This window comes from Carassius auratus, chromosome 5, assembly GCF_003368295.1.
Source record: "Carassius auratus strain Wakin chromosome 5, ASM336829v1, whole genome shotgun sequence".
Classification (NCBI taxonomy): domain Eukaryota; kingdom Metazoa; phylum Chordata; class Actinopteri; order Cypriniformes; family Cyprinidae; genus Carassius; species Carassius auratus.
Window position 1 is genome coordinate 32770359 of NC_039247.1, and position 24615 is coordinate 32794973.

General features: G+C 40.7%; 1 protein-coding gene across 3 annotated transcripts; it reads left to right on the forward strand.

Annotated features, from left to right (window-relative positions):
* The first annotated feature begins 8654 nt into the window (after positions 1–8654).
* LOC113086799 (adenylate kinase isoenzyme 1-like) lies at positions 8655–21768 on the forward strand. Of its 3 annotated transcripts, none has more exons than XM_026255503.1 (7): positions 8655–8799; positions 17312–17344; positions 18404–18439; positions 19829–19992; positions 20101–20217; positions 21399–21590; positions 21682–21768. In XM_026255503.1, exons 2-7 carry the CDS (start codon positions 17338–17340, stop codon positions 21748–21750), a joined length of 585 nt encoding a protein of 194 aa, XP_026111288.1. In that variant the 5' UTR covers positions 8655–8799; positions 17312–17337; the 3' UTR covers positions 21751–21768. The 3 variants fall into 3 exon arrangements, with proteins under 3 accessions (XP_026111288.1, XP_026111289.1, XP_026111286.1); XM_026255504.1 differs by lacking the exon at positions 8655–8799 and adding an exon at positions 12155–12245; XM_026255501.1 differs by lacking the exons at positions 8655–8799; positions 17312–17344 and adding an exon at positions 18147–18249.
* The last annotated feature ends 2847 nt before the right edge of the window (positions 21769–24615 follow it).

A 24615-nucleotide genomic window follows, 5' to 3' on the forward strand; every position in this document is an offset into this window, starting at 1 on the left:
TATTAACCAGTCATCTTTTTCAGTAGAAACTGTAACTCACTTCAAACTCATTTAAAACACATTAAAACACACATTACTATACTCTTCTATTTGTCTATCAGTGTCCAAAAGTGGACATATGTGATGTCGTTGGTGGTGTCACTAGGTATTCAGCCATCTTAAAGGGTTAGTTCATCCTAAAATGAAAGTAAGCTTGTTTTTACTCACCCTCAAGTGCTGCACACCTGCTCCAGGGGGTGAATAAAGGCCTTCTGTAGTGAATGGATGTGTGTTTGAAAGAAAAATATCCATATTTTAAACATAATAAACACTCTCTCTCACTTCTGTTATCTTTCATATGCGGATGTCGTTCTGGCGGATGTTGTAGTACATCGGTGTTGCGTGATTTGTGTCAAAATGCAGAGAGAAAACAAAACGTTGGTCACTAATTAAAAGTACAAACTGAGGGTTTGTAAAGAAAAATAAAGGAGGATTTTGATATAAACCAAGAGCGGACTGGTTTTCCTTGCTAAATTAAGGAAACTTCCTTTACTCCTATAAATAAACTCACGATACTAGCATATCTCAGAGGCTCATGCACTGTGCATACATGATGTGCCATTTGAGCTGAATCTTCTTATTCAGTGTGTTCCTGGCCTGATTGAACAACCTGTCTCCATTTTTGTAGGCATCTTCTTCGGCCTGACAAAGACGTCTGAGTTTTGCTGTAAACCATAGCATATCATTTTTTAATGTTAGATTAGGGATGCATATATATCCTTAGAAAAACTGATTTATGATGTTACAGTCTCCATGAGCTCATCCAGTTCGGTGGCAGCAGCTTCAGAAACACTCCAATCATTGAGGTTGAAACATGCTTGTAAATCCCACTCTGCTTCATTCGTCCACCTTTTAACAGTCCTTAATACAGATTAAGCAGATTTCAGTTTCTGCCTGCAGGTTGGAATAAGACCTGACATTTACCTGACATTAGTGATGTGTGTACCATGTCCTGTCTGTCTCCTGTGTGTCCAGTCCCGTCATTCAGTACCTTCAAAAACCTGTATCAATGCTCCTTCTAGTCCGTAAGACTTTTTAGTGCCATTATTTACCTGCATTTGTCCATTTAAACAGCTGTTCAATAAATACCTGCTTGGGTACACTAATTCCTGTCTTCAGCCTTGTTTATACCCTGACAGAAAACCAGACCTAATAATGGCATGAATCCAGAAGTGTATTCACCTAACCACCTTACAGACCTAAACCTCTCTTTCTTTCAAGATGGCTACCCTCTAGAAAACTATGTTTAGGAGTTCCTAGAGCATTCCCATCTGCTATCCTGGAGTGATGATAATCTGACGACTGTCTTCTGGAGTGGGTTGGATGATCCTCTTTTCCAACAATTACCAGCAGGAACTATCACCTACACTGGCTGAGTGGCTACTCACTCACTGTAGACAACTGAGCAACAACATCAGGGCCACACATTCACAGCCTCCCAAGCCCACTCTAGTCCTCCTTGTGGTGCCAGACTCCTGACACCATCTGCCTTGAAACTCCTCCCGAGTCCTTCTCTATCTCTCCTCACACTAGCCACTAAGTCAGAGCCAGTACCTGAAGCAGATCCCCAGCCCAGAAAGCGCCTTAAACCACCCACCTTGGTCACTGTGGCGAGTGGGGCGGGGCCGAGGGACGTGGGAACAAGGAGTGAAGCCGGCGGAATGATTGGGAAATCAGCGACACCTGCGACCCACCGCCGGTCTCGAGTCCCACGTAGGATATGGAAGGATATAAAACTGGAGTGACAACAGTTAAGGACGAGAGAGGACCAGGCCCGAACCTTGAGTACCCCCCAAAAAGGCAAATGTACAAGAGGACAGCCGCCAGTTTAAAGAATGCCCCCCCCAAAAAATCATAGAGTACTGGCGGGGGCTGATTTGGTTTCTGAGAAGTCATCTCGTTGGCAGGCTGGAAGGGCCTACGTACTCCGGAGGGAGTGACTTGGGCGTTGGGAGAGTAGGACCTACCGGCTGCGGCTAGTGAACTACGTGGTTGTTGGAGCCCGGGCGGTAGGGCTCGAGCCGATGCTCAACTGGAGCCTTTTTGGTGTTGGAACGGTGAGCCCTACCGGCCGATGAGGAGGAGCAGCGTGGTTGTGGTACCTATTCAGTGGGTGAAGGGCCTAACGCTTACCGATAGGGCCCATGAAGCCTCCGACAGGAGACTGAGACTCAGGATGACGGACGTCTGGGTCCTCTCGGTTTGGCAGATAAAAAGCTTTGGGCTGGCCGACAAGGAGGACTCTGGCAACATCCGAAGGGAGATCCCGACTCACGGCATCGGATGGATGAGACTCACTTGCGGCCGGCAAGCATAGGCCCGACCGGGAGAACTCTCGCCAGACGTCTGAAGGGAGCACACGCATCAGACGGGTAAGCCTCGCCGGACGGGGAGAGTTGGAAAGGAAAACCTGACTGGGAGGACTCTCGCAGCATCCAATGGGGCATTAAACTCAGAACATTGAACGGGTAAGCCTCGCCAGGCAGGGTTAAAAGATGTGAGAGTAGCTGAGGGTAGCTGAGAGTTTTTTTTTTTTTTTTTTTTTGCAGGATTTGGCGAGAGGACGAGACTCGTTGTGCCAGACGGTTAAGCCTCGCCTACCATCAAATGGAAAGGTAAGTTGCGTGGCCAAGAGACTGTTACTCTGACGTCCGAAGGGAGCACACACATCGAACGGGTAAGCCTTGCCGACCGTAGAGTGGAAACGTAAAGCAAGTCTGTCCAGGAGGCTCTCGCCAGCGTCCGAAGGGAGCACACACATCAAACGGGTAAGCTTTGCTGACCATAGAAAAGGAAAAGGTAAGGTTGTCTAACCGGGAGGCTCTCGCCGGCGTCCGAAGGGAGCACACACATCGAACGGGTAAGCCTCTCCAGATGTGGGACAGAAAAGGTAACGATAGGTGGCCAGGAGGCTCTTGCCAGCGTCCAGCGGGGACTTCCTGTTCCCCAAAAAACTGGGTGAGCCTCGCAGGCCGTAGGATGGAAAAGGTACGTTTGTGTGGTCGTTAGGCTGTCGTCAGTGTCTTATGGGAGTTTGCTACTCCCGGCAAGAGACGAGTAAGCCTTGGCGACCGTAGGAAGGAGGGAGGGTTTATTTGTGTGTTTGGTACTTGCGGCATCGAACAGCTTGCTTGTAGGTTCGTAACCTAAACCACGTGGAAAGGTCATGGTTGGCTGGCCAGGAGGCTCTCGCCAGCGTCCGATGGGAGCACTCGCATCGAACGGGTGAGCCTCGCTGGCCAAGGATGGAAAAGGTCAGGTTGTCTAGCCGGGAGGCTCTTACCTTCGTCAGACAGGAGCTTAGCTCCCGGAATCGAACGGTTAAGCCTCGCTGGGCAAAGGACAGAAAAGGTAAGGTTTTTTTAGACGGGAAGCTATCACCTACATCCAATGGGAGCCCTGACTCCATGCATTGGATGGGTAAACCTCTCCGTCCGTAAGACAGAATGGCAAAACAGGTAGCCGGGGGCTTTCACCTACGTCCGAAGGGAGTGTGAGCTCCTGGCAACGAAAGGGTAAGCCTTGCTGGCCGCAGAATGGAAAAGGTGAGGTTGTATGGCTGGGAGGCTCTCGTCAGCATCCGATGGGAGCTCGAGCTCTTGGCATCGAAGAGAGAAGCCTTGCCGGCCATAGGATTGTAAAAAAGTAAGGTTATCTGGCCGGGAGGCTGTGGCCGGCATCCGGTGTCTTTTTATTTATTTATTTTTATTTTTATTTTTATTTATTTTTATTTTTATTATTATTATTATTTTTTTTTTGTTAAATTTGCGACACCAGATGGGTAGTCTCTCCAGCCATCAGAGGGAAAATTGAGATTGTTTTATCTGCGAAGCACCCGTTAGTGTTCGCCAAAGCGTAACTTGCGGTATTGGATGGGTACATCTTGGAAAATTTGTTTTAGCTGTGATGTACTCGTTGGTGTTCGATAGGTAAGTGTCGCTGACTGAATTTTTTTTTTTGGGTTAATAGGGCTTTTTAATCGGGTAAGCTTCGCTGGTGGTCGGATGGAAAGTCCAAGATTGCTTAAGCGGGAAAACATCTGACAGGATTTTAATACTTGCGATGTGATACGAGTAAGCTTTGCTGATAGTTGAATGGAGAAGGCAAAGGTTGGCTCAACCGGGAGCACTCTTGCAGCGCCTGACAGGGAGTTCGATACTAAGGATGTTTTGTTTGTCTACGTGGGTAGACTCTGGGAGGCTTACTTGAATAATTGTTTAGCAAATCCAATGAGCTGCTTCCGATAATGAGTCCGAAAAATCTTGGTGCAGTCATAGTATTCGAAATTAAGCGTGCAAAAATACATTGGATTTCCTGTGCCAGTGTACCCCAAATAGGTGCCATGTATCAGCGATGTGGTCATTGTCAGCACGTGAGATCGATGGTACATATCAACGATGTAAGCGTGCATGGGTGGAGTAAGAGAAAGATTCTTTATGATTGTCTGAGCTTACTATTTGCCATTTTGACCATGCATGTGCACGAAAAGCCTATGGAATCACCAATAATCGAAAAATATACTTTTGGACATACTAATAAACTGACATTAAGTATAAAATACTATATTTAAATACTGCTAGTTCATGTAGTCGGCACTACTGTCATCTCGCTTGTCCTGTGAATTTTTTTTTTTAAATATACGATAGTAGATTCCATTTAAAGTCCAACGATTTAACCCTAATATGGACGTAAACGAATGCCTTAAATATAAGGTATTCATTCAAAAACCGGTAAGTTCATATATTTGGGGTGAGTTCAGTTGAAATGATGCCTTGGTTGTACGGGCTCCGGACCACATGCCTCAAGATGGGACCCACGCGGCACCCCTGAAACCAGAATGAGATGCATTCTAATGTAACTGTGGCATTAAACTCCGTTAGTGAGAGCTCCTTTAAAAAAATTGCACGTATCGGATTACCTGTTAAAGTACGATGAAATACCTTATATCTGCAAACGATGTATGTCTATTTGTGGATGGAGACTTCTTTGCCACCTACAGGCTCACATCATCCTTTGAGAGCACGGGCGAGCGTGAAATGCAGTGCTGAGATGGGTTAACGGTTTGATAGCCGAATTATGGTAGGCCGCCTAATGATTATTATAAAAATTGTTGGTTGGAGAATGGGCCTAATATCGTCTTGGCTATTGTCGATACATGATGCTATCACCGCAACCTCAGATGCATGGCATGCCTTTAAGCGGAGGTGATGTGTGTGTTTTTTTATTTTTATTTTTTTATATAATATATATTTAGGTATAGGAAAGGCTCCTGCGGGAGCAGACACTCCTGCGGCAGTGAGGAGGTACAGGAAAGGCTCCTGCAGGAGCAGACACTGCGCAGCAGTGAGGAGGTATAGGAAAGGCTCATGCGGGAGCAGACACTGCTGCGGCAGTGTGGAGAACCAGAAAGGCTCCTGCGGGAGCAGACACTGCTGCGGCAGTGAGGAGGTACAGGAAAGGCTCCTGCGGGAGCAGACACTGCTGCGGCAGTGGGGAGATACGGGAAAGGCTCCTGCAGAAGCAGACTTTGCTGCGGCGGTGAGGAGGTACAGGAGAGGCTCCTGTGGGAGCAGACACTGCTGCGGCAGTGGGGAGATACGGGAAAGGCTCCTGTGGGAGCAGACACTGCTGCAGCAGTGAGGAGGTACAGGAAAGGCTACTTGAGTAAAAAGAGTAAGAAGGGTTAGTAACATTTGATGGGGCAAGCTAAAAATGAATGGGTAGCCTACTGTGTTACCAGCTTAGCAATTGGTTGCCTGATTTGACAACTCCTCAAGCCTTGTCCACCTTATTATGTTCCTGTTGGAACAGCATCTTTCCTCTCATTTGGCCTCCGGGCTCTTTAGACGGTCTCCCGAGCGGATACGTTTGGAACGCTGTTTTCACGTCGTATTGTGGACTGTGGAAACAGAGGCTTTTGGAAACGATGAAGCATGTTTAGTCTTGTAAGACGTTGTACCGAAAGACATGATTATAGCAGTGACGTTAACCCCTTACCAGTCACTCCCCACATTTTTGGCATGGAGACAGAAATTACATACCCAAAATAAAGATGTATCTGTTCATGACATTTGTCCACGAGCTAACACTTCGATGTTTCCGGTTCAGGAATGGGAATAGTTTTCCAAGTAAGAGAGTGATGTTTAACGTTTTGTGAAAGTGGAACGATAATAGACTGAGGCCGTTGGCGATGCTTATGTGCTATTCGCTTCCAAGTGGTTTCTAAAGATATTTACTTGCCAGTTTTTTCGCATTACGGTCTTTAAAAGGCGACAGTAATTTTACTCACATTTGCTATCCTGCATCAAAACATGGGGGCAGATGCGTTTTAGATAAATTTTGAGTGATCACGCCAGTGAATGGTGAAATAGGTCCCTAAATGATTTGGTCCTACCAGAAGACTTGCATGGAAATGAACATTTAAAATTAAATTAACCATTTAGCAGACGCTTTTATCCAGAGACTTACAAGCTTTTTTTTTTTTTTAAATCATGGAATTTTTAGAGGTTTAAACGTGCGCAGTAAGGCGACTGTAATGCCTTGGCTCCGTGGTTTAAAAGTGGCATCATCATCCGAAGGAACGTTTGTATCTGTAGTCCAAATCTATGCGTAATCCACACTCCAGATCAGCGGGTGGTGGTAATGCACCTTTACGCTGGTTTGCCAAAATCACCATAAAACACATGACGTCATTTAACAACTTTTAAACTTTAGCAGTGAACCTGCTTTTAGATGCAACACTTTGGATGCCAACTGCTATAAAAATCCAATGAAGAAAAAGAAGAACCTGTTTTTAGCGTCTTCGCCTGGAAATGTATTGGTTAACGTCGCGTGGTCTGCGCCGCTAGAGGAAGCGGCCTCAAACTGCCACTCGGCCGGAACGCCATGGTAAAAGGCTGAGCCGCAGTGAGAGCCGGGGTTCGGCCCGGGCTGGTTGGATTCTTTCTGCTGCAATCCAGCGCTCGACGAGAGTTCGGTCTCGGGCGGCGCAATCGTTGTATTGAGCGAGGCGAGCTCTGAGCTTGCACGGTCTATTGGCCACGACGTGTGGCTTGGCGAGGAGAGCAGCTGTCGTGATGACGCTTAATGCTGCTCACCGGCCGTGTTTGGCTGGGTAGAAATGATCTCAGGTCCGGCAAAAGCAGCAGGTCTTATAAATCCCCTGTGTAGCACTCTTCGTTGGTATGAAAATTGGGTCTGTGATAAGGTGACTGACGAAGCGAACCAGCATGCTGATAAACTGTCAATGGATAGAGGTAAGTCAGTGATATTTATACTATGGGATTGATTACTTGATTATGGTCCACCTGTGTTGATTAGGCTAAGTATCTGACGCGCTCCTCCCGAATCTTATTAATAAATTACATTTATTTTGTGATTATTAAAGTTTCTGTTTGATTGTGCGCTGGTTCCTGCCTCATTCTTCCCGATGGTTAGGAAGTTTATCATTACAGTGGTGCCGAAGCCCGGGAGAAGGAGGGACGCACTGCTGAAGATCCCTCGCCGCTGTGGTGAATCCGCGGTGCCATCGAGCTGGCGAGGAGTGTGCCACCATGGATGCTCGAGGCGGTGGGCTGGAGCGAGTTGCCGGGGACAGGCGAGTTTGCTGCCGGCCGCCCGTGAGGTGGAGGGGCAGTTGCCATCCGTGAGGGAGCGGAGGAGTCAGCGCCGTTTGCCGGGGGGCCGGAGCCTGCTGCCATCTGCCGGAACGGGGAGGAGCAGGGAACGGGGGACTCCTGCCGGCTGCCCAAAACCGGAAGAGCCGTCGCCGTCCACTGGGTGGTGGAGGAGTGTCCTGCCGGCCGCAGGTGAGGTGGAGGCGCGGTTGCCGTCCGTGAGGGAGCAGAGGAGTCGGCGCCGTTCACCAGGGGGCCAGAGTCTGCTGCCATCTGCCGGAATGGGGAGGAGCAGGGAACGGGGGACTCCTGCCGGCTGCCCAAAACCGGAGGAGCCGTCGCCGTCCACCGGGTGGCGGAGGAGTGTCGTGCTGTCCGCCGAGTGCCGTCCAGTGCCACTGCCAGGCACCGTGGAGGGCCGAGCAGCAGTGCGTCTGGGAACCGGAATTTTTTTTTTCCTCTCTCCCCTCTCTCATCTCTATTGCTCCTCCTTCCATCTCCTTTTCTCTCGTCTCGTCTCGTCTGTCCTACCCCCAGGTTCCCGCAGGGCCCCGTGAGCGGTCCCCTCCCACAGGGATGTGGCGAGTGGGGGGGGCCGAGGGACATGGGAACAAGGAGTGAGGCCGGCGGAATGATTGGGAAATCAGCGACACCTGCGTCCCACCGCCGGTCTCGAGTCCCACGTAGGAGATGGAAGGATATAAAACTGGAGCGACGATAGTGAAGGACGAGAGAGGACCAGGCCTGGGCCTTATTTTATGTTTTGGTTTTTATTTGAGTAAAACACAAAATCATACTGTAATTATGTCAAATGTATAATTAATACATTTATGCACATATATACAAAAAGTGAATTTTTATAAAGAATACCTTTAAGATTTGAAGTACACAAAAAGCACACTTTTAATACAATTAAGCACACTTCTTTTTCACGAGAGCAATCATGAGCTCTAAGTCATCAACATTCCTGCATTTTTTCCCAGCAGCCCTCCATCTTCCCAGTGTGCCGTGCGTCCACTGGAGCTGCTCAAGACTATATAAAGTGGCTGTTGGCAGAGGGAGGGCTGCCGTGCAGTGGACAGACAGCAGCCGGACACACTCAGCCTTCACTGGACCACAGAGACAGACAGAGAGAGACAGACAGGTCAGTACAACACACTGAGAGGAAGTGCAATAATACAGCACGGAAATGCCTTATCGTGTATGTGTTTGTGTGTGTGTGAGAGAGAGTGAGTTAAGCTCTTTAAGGTCTTGCTGTTCACAGGCTGATCAGGTTAAAGCTGCATGAGAATATGTTTTGACAGCTGCAATGTCAAACGGACAAATGCGTATAGGCATTTGTGTTGTTTCATCATTGCAATCGTCTTTTGTTTTCTCACGAATTGCTGAATGCAGTGCTGATCTCACGCTCCGGAATAAACATCTGATAGAATCAGTCACATGTTCTCCATTGTAAACATGGCCTCTTTTACGTCAAACGAAGCCGTTCTCCTTTCTTAAAGCTACAGCAGCTCCATCACTATGGCAACAGCAGAAATGGGGTTTTCCAGTGGGTTTGAGAATGAAAGCGTTTTGTGCGCTGGTTATGTGGTGGACATCAGCTGCTGCCATAGTAGAACATCTTTTTTTAGCATCTCCTCATGAGCGGATGGATGGATGGGAGGATTATCAATCTATATGATAGGACAGGATCAAGGTTTCCCTCATATCAATGTCACCAGAAATTGAGCACAAGGTGTCCACAGATGCGTCACATGACCCTGAGTCGCATTAAAATACATGCAACCAGTTCTAAATTTTGATGGCTGATTTATGAGGTCATATGTGACATTTCATCTAGTTGGAGACACTTACTGGGATCCCATATTCCTAAAAATATGCTACTCCTGAACAGAGTTCAAAATAGGTTTTGTAGTAACTAGCGGATGTAATTGGACTCAATATTCATATATATATATATATATATATATATATATATATATATATATATATATATATATATATATATATATATATATATATACACTGTATATATATATATATATATATATATATATATATATATATATATATATATATATACTTTATATATAAATGATTAGTAAAAAATATTATATAAATTTTTTTTTAATGTATTTTAAATACTGTATATAAGTATAGATAGATAGATGGATGGATAGATAGAAACAGCTAACAAGTTAGTTCATTAACTTGTATGTCCCCTATCATAAAGATAATTATGTTTGATAATTTTTCTGTCAATAACTCACAACTTACAACTCAACACAATTCCACATTTTTTTAATCTTTGGATCATTATTACAACATTACTGAAGTACATTTACAAGAAAATACCATGTAAGTCTTTCTACTTAAAATGTTTTATGTTTAATTAAATGTTTTACTTGCCATTTTTCTGTAATTGTTTACTAGCAATTTCTGAGTGAGAGTTGTTTTTACACTTTTTTTTTTCAGAGGGGAAACTCATGCAGAAATAGGGTTAAATCAGTTCAAACTGACTATTTGCAAATATTATAGGAATACACAATGTTTAACTGCATCACTGAAATCTATGTTGAAATGCATTTTATATAACAAATGAAGGTTTCATTTGCCGGTGCTGATGGGAAGCACTGAGCAGCTGTCTGCTGAGAGAACCGGCTCATCTTTACACCAGCTTTTAATAGACAATTTAGAGACAGCTCTGTGCATATCAGGTTGCATTTGTGCCTTCTCGTCTTCAATTCGGACATGAATTTGGAGTGTTATGCTGTCTAGTAACCAAAAAGTAAGTGTTATGTTACCAAAGCATTACATAATCAAAGTCCTTCCAACACCTTATAACCTTTGATTAATTTTGCTGGTTGATGCAGACATGGACACACTACTACAACCCTAACGCTGATGTTTAATTTGTCATGGCACTATAGTTTCTGCCAAAATACCATAATAATGTTGGTTTTTCAAAAAAGCAAATAGTGATGATAATGTTTTTTACATGACATGTCTTGTGCACGAAACACTAAAAAAATTCAATTTATCAAATAAAGAGAGTTCGGTAAGCTGTTAATTGCACAAGAAGTAAGTCATAGTGATAGAAATGGCAGCGGTTTCTGAGAATGACCCACATACCGTACTTCAGTTAATCATTCTTAAATGCAAATAATACAAGCATAAACATAAGCCATTAAACCTGCTATGATTCTTGGCTAATGTTTCCAACATAGACACTTCACGTCAGTAGGAATAAGACATGTAGCTGCAGAAAGCGAGACCTGCTGGACCTGTTTGCTTCACGTGCTCTTGAAACTCTGGCATATTCAATTGATCAGATCTGCTGCATCACACTATACATTACATGCATGCGACCATATAAACCAGCTGCTAAGTTAGAGCCAAGAACAACTGTCTCACATGCCAGAGAGTCCTACAGAATCACCATAATTGGCAGTGCATGCAGTGCTGAAGTGTCCAGTGCTGATTCAGGTCTTTGGGTGACATTTACAGTGGCACAGGGTCACCCGCATAGAAAAGCAGCCGATGCATTTACATTTTGCCAGGAATGTGTCTTAAACCACTTCCTGCAGCTATTTTTTTGTGATAGGGTTGTGCTTCGTTTCAGTCTGTCTTTTCCTGATTGCATAGCTTTTTGATCAGTAAAATCATATGGCATGGTAAATAAGTGTAGTTGAGAAACTCAGCAGTTTAACTACATTTCAGACATTGTGCCTTATGAATGTAAATTCTGGTAGTGTTTTAATGTGCCTTGCATAACATAGTTATAATGTTGGCTTGACAAAGTAATTATTAGACAATGGGGGGGAAATAGGAGTGGCACGCTTTTGTAATGTTTCATAAAACACATAGTTTTAAATGGTCATGCTTGTTGCTCAGGCTCGTTTTCACTGAAGTTCATTTACTAGATCCATATAAATTTTCTTATACATTTTTAAATATATTTATCTAAATTATAAGAAATATTTGTAACACTATATATATATATATATATATATATATATATATATATATATATATATATATATATATATATATATAATATATACACACACAATGTTTTATGCGGTGTTAATATTAATATGACACATTTTGAGTCTTGAGTAAGTGTGTCTTGTAACAGATGATACATCACCATCATAATAACAACGAAACATTGTCATAATCTTTTTCCCCAAAAATATTTGTGCCAACCTTGTTGCATTTAAAAGGTTCAGTGGTTGAAGTCCAGGGCGAACATATGCAGTCACCTTTGAGTAAACCCTTGAAAACACTGTCTGTAAATCCTCAGATGCAGTTGGCTTAAATTCACAACAAATGCTCCAACAGTGAGCAGAGATCTGACGTTAAAATAAGACCACCTCCTCTCAAATCTTCATCTTCAATTAGGAGAACTTACTATAGCACTGCTCTTTTAAAACAGCACTGCAACTAAAGCACAGACCAGCAGGACAAGTCTTTGAGAACACAGCATTTGCATGCAAAGCATTGTGGGTCACATGACCAGTAGTGCCGTCACAAGAAAAAGGGATCTGTTTTCACTTGCCATCCAGACGCTCCGAGACAGACCGAACAGTAAGACACACTCTTTACAAGCTCTCTCTTTCTCTGCTTTAGTGTTTGATGCAGAGTCTTTACGCTTTATGAATCCTGTCTAGAAAGACTCAGTCATTGTGGTTGGTGTGTAGTTTGAATGTCACTAACCTCTACACTTCAACAGACCGACTGACAGAGCTGTTTCATACAGATAATAATGCAGAGAACATGCACAGCTGTTAGGCTGCAGTCTAAACATACCTATTTGCATAAACATACCTCATGTTAGTGACTAAGTGTAACTTGAGACTGAAAAATACCTCTGCAGAAATAACTGATGGTATAAATAGATGCAAATAAATTAATGTTTGAGAGTTTTGAATTCCAGTCAACTTTATAAGATCATATTGTGAGGCAGTAACAGCTCTTAATGTCTATAAGCAGTGGATTGCTCTTCTGGTTTTGTGTTTAGGTGTGACCAGTCGGTGTGACAGCTCACATGGCACAGTTGTGAGAAACGTCAGTTCATTTATGTGTTCATAACCATCTCATAATGCCTCTAAATCTAGTTTTTGATGTAAAGATGGTTAAACTGATGTCTTTAAAAGCATCAGGGAATGCTTTACCCTACAGGATTTGAATAATGTCCTACGCTGCGCATCTGTATTTTAATTTTTAAAAAAAGATAGCTTTCACTTGATGCACAATGCTAAATATTTCATCAACTGTTATTGAATTGATTTACTGACTATTCACAAGCAAGAGTTTATACTAAAGAAAAATACTGTAACGTTGAGAAAATACTGCAACTTGTGATCAGCAGAAGCGAGTCAAATGTGGTGAAGTGTGTGAAAGCTTGTGCTGTTCCTGTCTGTGTGGATCAGCTGCTGCTCTGAAGAATCCAATATGTATATATGTATAGTAAAATATAAATAACAAATGCTATGAACATGGTATGAATTTATATTTATATATATATTAGGGGTGTAACGGTTCACAAAATTCACGGTTCGGTTCGATACGATACACCGATGTCACGGTTCGGTTCGGTATGTTTTAGATACAGCAAAATGTAAAAACATCTAAACTTTTTAGAATGCCGCAAGCGCACTGCGGGTCATGTGACAAGAACTAACCAATCAGCTTCATCCTTTCCCGTAACAACGTTGAAAGCTCAGCAAAGATGAAGGAACAGCTGATCAGAGTTGTATATGGATTGCAATTTTGAAATAAATTTAGTAGCAGAGCTAGCCTACTGCAAGCGATTTTTAGAGCTGCAAATCCATTTATCCTTTGCTGAAATTTCCGCGTCTTCATGGAGAGAGCAGCACGTCATTGTTGCTTAGCAAAGGCAGACGCCTCAGGAGTGCTTCTTGCCTGAGCGCTTTGGAAAGGAGGAGAAAGACGTGCCTAGCGCATTATAGCCTGTAAGCTATAATGGTGATGACAGAATGAATGGTAAATAGTAAAGTCTCATATCTGCGGCTATAATGTAAATGTAACGTAAATGAAACCTACCAATCGCCGCGGTGATGTCTTTTGCCCTGTTTGAGTCCATTGGAAATGTCTGTCTAAATGCTGCGGGGATAGTTTTTTGCGTGTATTTTTCGCCTTTTTTTCGTCTTTACCCAGATACTGACACACTAAGGTGATGTCGGCGTAAATGAGTTGACATGTTTCAAGTATTCCCGCTGGTGTTTTTTTTTCAGATGCGACCGTTGTTTTTTTATCCACCACTCTCTTGCCATCACCATTATAGCTTACAGGGAATCCAAAGTGCACTCAAACACCAGACCTGTTGGTTATTGGAGGATCTTCTATTTCTGGTCTGTTAAACGCACTGGCCACCGCGTCCCGTGCATGAACTGCTCGCTCACTCAGCGCGTACTGAGTGAGTGAGCACCTGACTGAGAAGCCTAACATAAAAATATAAGTTGGTGTTTTTTTCTTCTTCGGGGGTGTCAGGGGAGTTGCCTGTTATGTCGTTTGGGTTATTGGGCTACCTTGTTGAACGCATATCATTATATTTCACTTTTTTTTTTTTATATATATAATTAGTTCAACAAACCGTTCGGTAGAATAAGCGTATCGTTACACCCCTAATATATATATATATATATATATATATATATATATATATATATATATATATATATATATATATATATATAAATTCATATCATGTTCATAGCATTTGTTATTTATATTTTACTATACATACGTACGATTTTGAGGGAAATTACATGCATAAAGGCGGGCATACACGGTGCGAATTCTGATGGTTGGAAAATCGTATGTCTATGCACATGTCACAAGTGAGTATATTTGAAAATCGTATGGACAAGGTGATATATGTCACGATTTTACGACCTGCCAATTTCCGAAGCAATTGCAAGAAGTTAATATAACTGCTCTCCCTCTCTCATAACTTCATATAAAATATTGATACAAGCCATGATGTGTGTGTGTGTGTGTGTGTGACACAAATGTCTATAATGACATGGGTATTACAACGTAAACATGGTTTATGAGAACACTTCCTGTGCCCTCGTAAACCAAATGGCTTTTAAAAAATACTAAATGGTGTTTCATTTAAATTTTAAACATGCATTTTTCCGTGATGGATAGAGGTAGTGTATGGGGATAGAATATGTTTGTACAGTATAGAAAACTGTTAGGTCTATGGAGAGTCCCCGTAAACCACATACACATGTGTGTGTGTGTGTGATAGAGAGAGAGTTCAGTGAGTTTATCCTCTTGGTCAATAGTCCACATTCGCTGTGGCGCTGCCGTATTCGTCTTTCTTCTTCGGTGGTTTTCTTAGTTCATGATTGGTGAACTTCAGATAGATCAACAAATCAGCTCGTTCAACCGCACACGTCACGAATTCAAACCGATAGCTCACAAACTTTTTAGACATTTAAAAAAATAAAATAATCACATGCGAACCCGTACGATAGCAAAAATCACACCATGTAGACCCACCTTTATACACTAATTCGTTCGTGCATATCACGTGTGTCAAGTGATCCGTACACAGCGAAAAGCAGCTCTGACGGTGTAATGGTGCAATGTGTTTATGTTGTTAACATGAAAATTTACACGATTAGTCAAAATGGCAAATATATTGCTAATCACTGATTGTAAAAACAAAGAAACCGCAACTTATTTGTCCAGTTGTTCTGAGAAGATCCTGTTTTTGCAGTGCATCGAATCACATTCACCCGCGCAGAGAAACACAGGAAAAACACAGCCAAAATTAGGTTCTCCCGCCAAACGTGTGTATTTTTATTTTTCACCGCTAGAGGGCCACGATTTACTGTGCATTAAAGGATTAGTTCAATACAGAATACATGTTTCCTGATCATTTACTCACCCCCATGTCATCCAAGATGTTTGTGGCTTTCTGTCTTTAGTCGCGAAGAAATTAGGGTTTTTGAGGAAAACATTCCAGAAAAACATTTTCTCCATTTAATGGACTTAAATGGTGGCCAAAGGACTGAATGTCCAAATTGCAGTTTTAATGCTGCATCAAAGGGTGATGCAGAACATGAGGGTCTTATAAAGCAAAATGATCTGTCATTTTCTAAAAAAAAACAAAAACTAAAAAACTAAAAAAACAACAACATTATATGCTTTGTAAACACTAATGCACGTCTTGCACTATAGCTCCAGGATGCGTGTGTGCAAATTATCGCATGACGTAATCACGTTGGAAAGGTCACCAGTGGTTAGCTCGTCATCTGGTTCAAAAAATTAGGGTAGGGTGAAATATTCCATAATCACTCTCTCCTCCAACTTCAAGATCATCCAATATCAGTGTTTTATTTATTTATTTTTTCTTTGCCTTTCTTTGCACTTTTGCTTTCTAAATGGCATTCTCTAAATTTCAGGGGTGTTATTGACATGAAATGTGCATTTCCGGAGGTGTTGGTAAAACGCCCCCTTTCCAAAAAAATGTATAAAATAAAATAAAAAATTAAGAGGTCACTGATCAAATCTATTTGTTTATTATATTGTGTTTTTATTTTTATTTTATTTTTTTTGCTTGCGGGCATTTACAATCCCAGGATTGACTCCGATGGACAACGAAGGAGAAAATAATTCCTGCGATGGATAATGATGGACAAAACAGTGATACACATTGCTATTTTTATGTTTTATAATCTTTCGTTTTTAATGATTTTTGAAAACAGCGAACAACCCAACAAAATAAAAAAATTTATGTGCTGTACCATCATTAGCCTAACTACAGGTGCTGGTAATATAATTAGAATATCATCAAAAATTTGATTTATTTCACTAATTCCATTCAAAAAGTGTAACTTGTATATTATAGTCATTCATTACACACAGACTGTATTTCAAATGTTTATTTCTTTTAATTTTGATGATTATAACTGACACCTAAGGAAAATCACTGTAGTGTTTTTTTTATTTTTTTCATAATATTTGAGCGAGGGGGTACAGCAATACAATCCTGCTTGGGCACCCATCTGGCCGGCAGCAGTAGCCCTAAATTAACAGGCAAAGAGACAATGAGGTAAATAGATAAAGATGAGTCAGAAATATACATTACCTTATGGGGACAAAATCTTATGGGCAATATCCAAAATCTTTGTCATTTTTTATTATTTTTTTCTGGTCCCCATGAGGAAACAACATAAATTGTACAGAATTATTATTATTATTATTATTTTTTACTAATATCTCGTGTGAGAGGTAGGGTTGAGTTAAGGGGATAGAAAAAACAGTTTGTACAGAATAAAAACAATTACAACTATAAAGAGTCCTATAAAGCATGGAAACCCAATATGTGTGCGTGTGTGTGAGTGTGTGTGTGTGTTTGGGGCGGAGGGGTGTAAATGTATAAAGTGTTGTTGGCCAGTGTGTGACAGTGTTACAGGACTCTGTTGGGAAATGATGCTTTGAGCAATGTTTCTCCTCTGGAGTCTGCATTTCAGCATTAATTCAGAATCTGCTCGTATCAACCACATCAGAAATGATTGTGAACTTTCTGAACGAGTGACAGACTTCAAATCAATAAGAACAGTAGTTTTTCCAATCTTTATCTGGACTAATCCTTGGTTTTATTGCTCTTTTAGGATAATCTCTCACATTACAGACAACCATGGCAGGTAAGAATGTATCTCCATCTACAATATTTAATAATTTGAAAGATATTCAAGATATATTTGTTTATTTATTTATAATTGATTTATTTATTTGTAATGAGACTTACAGTTATTTTACAGTCACCTGAAAGAAACAGCCTTCAGTAAATGGTAGAGCTTTTGTAAATCAGATTAGTTCGAGACTGTCATGAAACACAACAAGTGTTTAAAAACATGGACCTCTTAAACAAAGACCTGCAGTCTGAGAATTAAACTCAATGACAAACACAAATACAAAGAACTAAAGAGCAGATAAACAGGGAAAGTCGACATGAACACACAAAAATGAACGTCTTCATCATTCATCAACATCTGATGGTCTCTGATGACCTCATGTGGGCTTTCACTGTAATGCTTCTCTATAGTGCAAAAAATAGTGATAGCATTCCCTGTTAGAGGGGAATGAGAAAGAGAAACTAAAGACACATACAACTCAATTTTTAAATAATGAATGAATGAAAAAATAACAAAAAAGAAGCACATAGTGTCTAACATATAGTGAAACTGAACATACACATAGCAAAATATGTGTCTGCCTTAAAGGTGTACAGTTTGCATTTTTATTTTATATATATATATATATATATATATATATATATATATATATATATATATATATATATATATATATATATATATATATATATACAGTTACAATAAATAATGGAGTATGTTGCATTGGTTGCAGCTATTGTTTACCTGTCATCAGTAGTTCAGGATCAAACCTTGGCAACAGTTGCCATGGTGAACTCAAGCATTCAGAAGTAACTGAAGGAAAGAGCAGAATCAGTGTGAAGCAGAAATACTGTGGTCAGAAATGGGCTTAGGTTGCTTGAGTAAATCAGCAGTCGCCGTGCTGAAGACAGATGGTAAATGATTTGAGCACAATGTCTGCAGGAGAACATCAGACTACAGAAGTTAAAAGACAGTCTGATAGTACTGAGATCTCAGAGAGTTTTCAAATAATAGCACAGCCTCCACATGCTACATTTAGACTGATGTGAATGTTTTATTGTGTCACAGATAAACTTAAAGATGCTAAGATCGTCTTTGTGGTGGGTAAGTTGAACTGCCTTTACTTTTCACCTTGTCTGGTAAAATAAATTTTTTATCAAATGAGGCGTTCTTTTGTAAATGGAAACTCATAATCATAAGCCGTGTTGGCATAATCATAAACGTATTGTGAAACCAGACCAGCTTTCTGTAGGAATGACAAAAGCATCATGATACACTGTAAAAAATATTTTAAAAATATAAACTTTGTAAACAAAGATTACATGCAATTTCTTTGTAATTATAAATGGAATTTACCAGCAATTTCTGAGTGAAAGGAAATCAGTTGATGAATTCATGACTATATGTTTCAAATAATGCAGTGCTGTTCTGTTCTGTTTGTTTGCTGCTAAGTGTAAAGTCACATAAACTCCTAGTAAAGCATGCGTCTATGAGCCATCACTCAAAGGTTTGAAATAATTAAGGATTAAGGATTTTAAAACCTTTCAGCACATCAAGGTTGCATTTATTTAAAAATACAATAAAAACTATTAAATATCAGCGTGAATATATTGTGAAATGTAATATATTCCTTTGATCAAACCTTACATTTACATTACATTTACACTTATTCATTTAGCAGACGCTTTTATCCAAAACGACTTACAGATGAAGACAGTGGAAGCAATCAAAACAACAAAAAGAGCAATGATATATAAGTGCTATAACTAGTCTCAGATAGGTTAACACAGTACACGTAGCATGGGATTTTAACTAATATAATAAATAAAAAGAAAAAAGATAGAATAAAAAAAAGAATAGAGCAAGCTAGTTAGAGGTCTTTACACATACACACACATATATAACAATAAAATATTTAACCTTCAGTCTTTTCCTGAAGCATTTTTGATTATCATCAATGTTGAAAACAGCTGTGCTGCTGAATATTTTTGTGGAAACCATGACACATTTTATTGTTCAGGATTCTAAAAAAAAAAAGAACAGCATTTATTTGAAACTAAATTATTTTTGTAACATTATAAATGCCTTCACTGACACTTTTGATCAATTTACTGCATCCATGCCAAAAATAAGTATTAATTTACTTTTTTTTTTTTTTGCCACGTATCACAGTGTTCACACACAAAAAAACATTTTCTGATAATAATCATAAAATGTTGATGAGCATCAGATAAGCATATGATTTCTGAAGGATCATGTGATACTGAAGACTGGAGAAATTATGCTGAAAATTCTGATTTGATGACAGCAATAAATTAAATTTTAACATATATTCACATAGAAAACATCTATTTGAAATTGTAATATTTAACACTTTTTCTGTATTTTTAATCAAATAAATGCAGCCTTAGTGCACAGATGACCTCTTTCAAAATCATTCATATAATCAAGTAATATTATATTGGTAACTGATGAGTGTTCTTCTTATGTCAGGTGGCCCCGGCTCTGGAAAAGGCACCCAGTGTGAGAAGATTGTGGCAAAGTATGGCTACACTCACCTGTCCTCAGGTGACCTGCTGCGTGCGGAGGTGGCGTCCGGCTCAGAGAGGGGCAAACAGCTCCAGGCCATCATGCAGAAGGGAGAACTCGTGCCTTTGGTCAGTCCAATCTCTCTTCACATCCTGGATAAAAGCATTTCTCAGTCCCGACGTCACTCGCCGTTATCATGAGCGGAGTTCATTCTGATGCTGCTCTGGTTTCTGCAGGACACAGTTCTGGACATGATCAAAGAAGCCATGATCGCCAAGGCTGACGTCTCAAAGGGCTACCTGATCGACGGATACCCTCGTGAGGTCAAACAGGGAGAGGAGTTTGAGAAGAAGGTAAAAGAACATCATCACACAAACTCAAAGACAGCATACATGTCAATCTCAGCAAATGGTGTCATTTATGACTGGATTTCAGGACTGACATCATTTGATCAGAGCAGATGGAATCACCATTAGTGCTCAACAAAGGGTGACTTCATTGTCCAATTCTTAAACTGTTAGCGCTAATCCTAAACATTGTGCATACGTTACATTATTTCACACTTAGAATACATCTACTGTCACTCCGTTTTGCGTAGTAGTCTTTTAATAAACCACACAATATGAGAGAATTTTGCATTTTTTTTTTTTTTGCATGTAAATATACACCAGAATTTAAATGTTTGCAGGCAATAAGAGCTTTTTTGAAAGAATGTAAAAGTTTTATTCATCAAGGACACATTAAATTGCTCAAAAGCAATAGTAAAAATAAAATAAAAGACCTTATTTTGAACTTTATATTCATCTGTGAATCTTGAAAAATAAAATGTATCACGGTTTACACTAATATATCCGGCAGCACAAATGTTTTCAAAATCGATAATTTCTTGAGCAGCAAATCAGCATATTAAAATGATTTCTGAAGGATCATGTGACACTGAAGACTGGAGTAATGATACTGAAAATACAGCTTTGATCACAGCAATAAAAAACATTTTAACCTAAATATTAAATATTCACATAGAAAACATCTATTTTAAATTGTAATAATATTTCACAATATTTAATTCATTAATTTTTTTGTTGAAATAAATGCAGCCTTGGTGTGAAGAAGAGACTTCTTTTTAAAAACATTAATAAAGTTATTGCTGACCCTAAACTTTTGTCAGCTAGCGTAAATAAAACAACAACATAGTTAAAGTGTTCTTATTCGAAAAATAACAACAATTACATCCAATTCAATTATCTTCAACCCATCTAAAGAATGCTGAAAATTTCAGGTAAAAAGCAAATGTTGAAATATGAAATTGTAGTTTTATTTCACATTTGTGTCCAGTACAAAACAACTGTGTAATCAATGAAAACTTACAAGTAAGTTCAGTATGCCGTTAATTATATTAGTAGTAAATCACAAGCCACAAATCTCCTGAATGACCTGCACCTACAAGCACACACATAATCTGGCTTCCAAAACGTAAAAACTCCTTGAGAAGTCATTCAGATGGAGCATGCAGTGTCGCTTTTCTCTCTATCAGATCGGCGCTCCAGCTCTGCTGCTGTACGTTGATGCCAAAGCCGAGACCATGGTGAAGAGGCTGATGAAGCGCGGAGAGACAAGCGGGCGTGCAGACGACAATGAGGAGACCATTAAGAAACGTCTGGATCTCTATTACAAAGCCACTGAGCCCGTCATCGCTTACTATGAGAAACGCGGCATTGTTAGGAAGGTGAGAAGAAACAATGACAGAAATATAATGATTCAGTCCAGCATGACACCGTTTCTCTCTTCAATTCTATGATTTCTCTCTCCTTCTCCAGATTAACTCGGAGCTGCCGGTTGATGAGGTATTTGCTATTGTTGAAAAAGCTATCGATGAGCTGAAGTAAAAAGCACTTGACAACAAACTCTTGTTTGGGTGATTCTTTTGCCTTTTCTCTCATACTGTATATTCCTTATTAAACAGAAAATCCAACCTGAGACTAAATCCATCAGATCTCTCAACTGGATTGTGTGTTTCACTAGTAATACCCTAGCAACCTGCCAGAATACATTAGCAACTGCATTTCAAACAGTCACGCATCCCACAGGCTGTATAAAACATTCAAACTACACAGACACATGGATTTGGCAGCCTTCGGACTTTTTAAAGCTGTTTTAAACTTTTATGTATTATTTTATGTGTTTTGTCAAGCTGACATTCGAATGCCTTTTCTCTCTCAATGTGTGTGTTAATTGCTAATAGTGACAAGAATCCAGATTTATTGCCTTCACGATTCCTCCTTCTTTAGTGCTCCAGACTGAAAATAATCTCTACACTTTAAATGTTATTATAAAATAGATAGATCCAGTCCTTGATTATGACTGACTGTTACGTACGCCGCGCTTCGTAATTTTTGTTTGTGCGTATGTTGTTGCATATGCTTGGCGTGTGTGTTTGTGTACTTTGTTTGTTTCAGGTGTGAAGCTCGATTGGAGCGTCCGCCTGTCAATCAGCTGACGTAGGATGCTGACGTCTGGGATCGCGCCGCCAATCGCCTGTCGCCGGGTGGTTTATGAATGGCTCTAACTTCAATGGCGGGGGGATGAAAACAGACTCTGGGTTGGGAAAAGAGTTGGCACACGCTGTGAAGACGGTTCTCTTGTTCGAGAGACCAGTCTGAGCGACTGACTATTGTTCGGGGCTCGCTGCTTTTGTGATCTTGCAGTTAGATCAGTTCTCTTTGTTTGCGCTTGAAGGCGCACTGTGTTGCCCTTGGTAGCTTACGTGTTTGCAGTGCCTGCTAAATGTTTGTTGCTGTCATGAAATCTTCATCTCAGTTCATCGTTTAACATTGTGTAGACTGATGGGAGAGGTTGTGAGCCAGGTAAGCAGGTCGCGACTTACATTTGCACACGTAGTTACGGAGATGTATTAGATGCACTAGTGTTAGGAGTGGTGCTAATTATGTATGTTTTTGTTTTAGTTAGTATAGTTTAGTTATAGCGTCTTGTACGCTGAAGATGTTTCTTTCTACCTTTTTTGTTGATAGTTAGTTTAGTTCCTTAACTTTAGTTAAAGGGGCTTTTTGTTATATTCAGTTTTTTGATTTAAGCACCACTCTTTTGCTCCTTCCTCTTCCCCAGATTGTCTGTTGCTCTGGTTACTCTTGTTACGTTGTACTAATTATAAATAGTCATTACTTTATTATTCTTCATTATTATTTTTTCCCTTTGTTACTACTTCACTTTATTGTAGTTGAAGAATTAAAATCTTTCAACTCAGTTATGGGTGGTTGTCTGTTCCTTTCCAATAACAGATTCTCGTCACTATATTGACACACATGCAAAACTTTTGTTACGTCTAATAATATTCCTAGACAAATAACATCTAAATAACGAGGGACGTAACATATTTGGGGGCTCGTCCGGACTTTTATATTGCTTATGTTTTGTGTGTGTGTGGTGCGGGGAACTGCGCTGGAAAGGAATTAGTGCATGTTGAAGTGAGTATGGTGGAATATTGGCAATGAGTACTTTTGATTTGCAATCATTTATTGCTGATCCAACTCTAGAAATCTTTGATCGTTGTAGAAAAGACGATTTGTTGCAGATAGCTGAATACTATCGCATTCCTGTGGTGAGGCAATCTCTAAAGCACAGTATTAAGAATGAAATTTGGAAACACTTGGTCGAATTAAAAGTATTTTTATTTCCAGATGCGGATAGTGAGAGGGCTGGCATGTCAGCTGTGGAAAAACGTTTGACTAGTGTGGGAAATGTGGCGGAAGCAGAAGATGAGAATGCTGAGGTGGAGGTTGAGGCCGAGCCCAAGGCTGGCTTACCCCCCTTCTACCCACTTTCTCCGCTTTCCGTTGGCTCTGGGGGTGATGCGCGACTGAGGGTCCGCCTAGCCAAAATCCAGATGGAAGCGCAGGAACGGGCTGAGACGCGCCAAGCTGAAATTAAGCTACGCCTAGAAATCCGTAAACTGGAAATTGAAGCTGAGACACAGGTGAAACTGCGACAGCTCGAGTTGGATTCAGCGACGGTTGTCTCGGGCCGAACTGTGCAGCCTAATCCTGTTGTTTCAGTAAATTCAGAAAATTCTGTGAGTGATGTTTCGACCACTACATTTGATGTTAGTAAACAGATCGCTTTAGTGCCTCACTTTAGAGAATCCGAAGTGGATGCGTATTTCGCTGCTTTTGAGCGTGTGGCTGCTGCACTTCGTTGGCCAAAAGAGGTTTGGTGTCTGTTACTACAATGTCGATTAGTTGGAAAAGCACAGGAAGTCTGTTCTGCACTAACCTTAGAAGAAAGCATGCAATACGATACCGTAAAGAACGCTGTTCTTCGTGCATATGAATTGGTGCCTGAGGCATATCGGCAACGTTTCAGGAACCATAAGAAGTCCGCTCAGACATTTGTGGAGTTTGCCCGTGAGAAGGGAATTCTTTTTGATAAATGGTTGTCTTCTAACAACGTGCAAGATTTGAGTTCGTTGAGAGAGTTAATGCTTTTAGAAGATTTTAAGAATTGTCTATCGGAAAGAGTAGTCACGTACCTGAATGAGCAAAAGGTCACCATGTTATCACAAGCTGCGATTCTTGCAGATGAGTATGTGTTAACGCATAAGAGTGTGTTCACTTTACCCCGACCAGAGAGAATGGTGAGTTCGTTTTCAACTCAAAATTCAAGTACCCGTGCTAAAATCAGTTCACCACAGAATAAAGAAACACGAGAATGTTTTTATTGCCACAAGACGGGACACC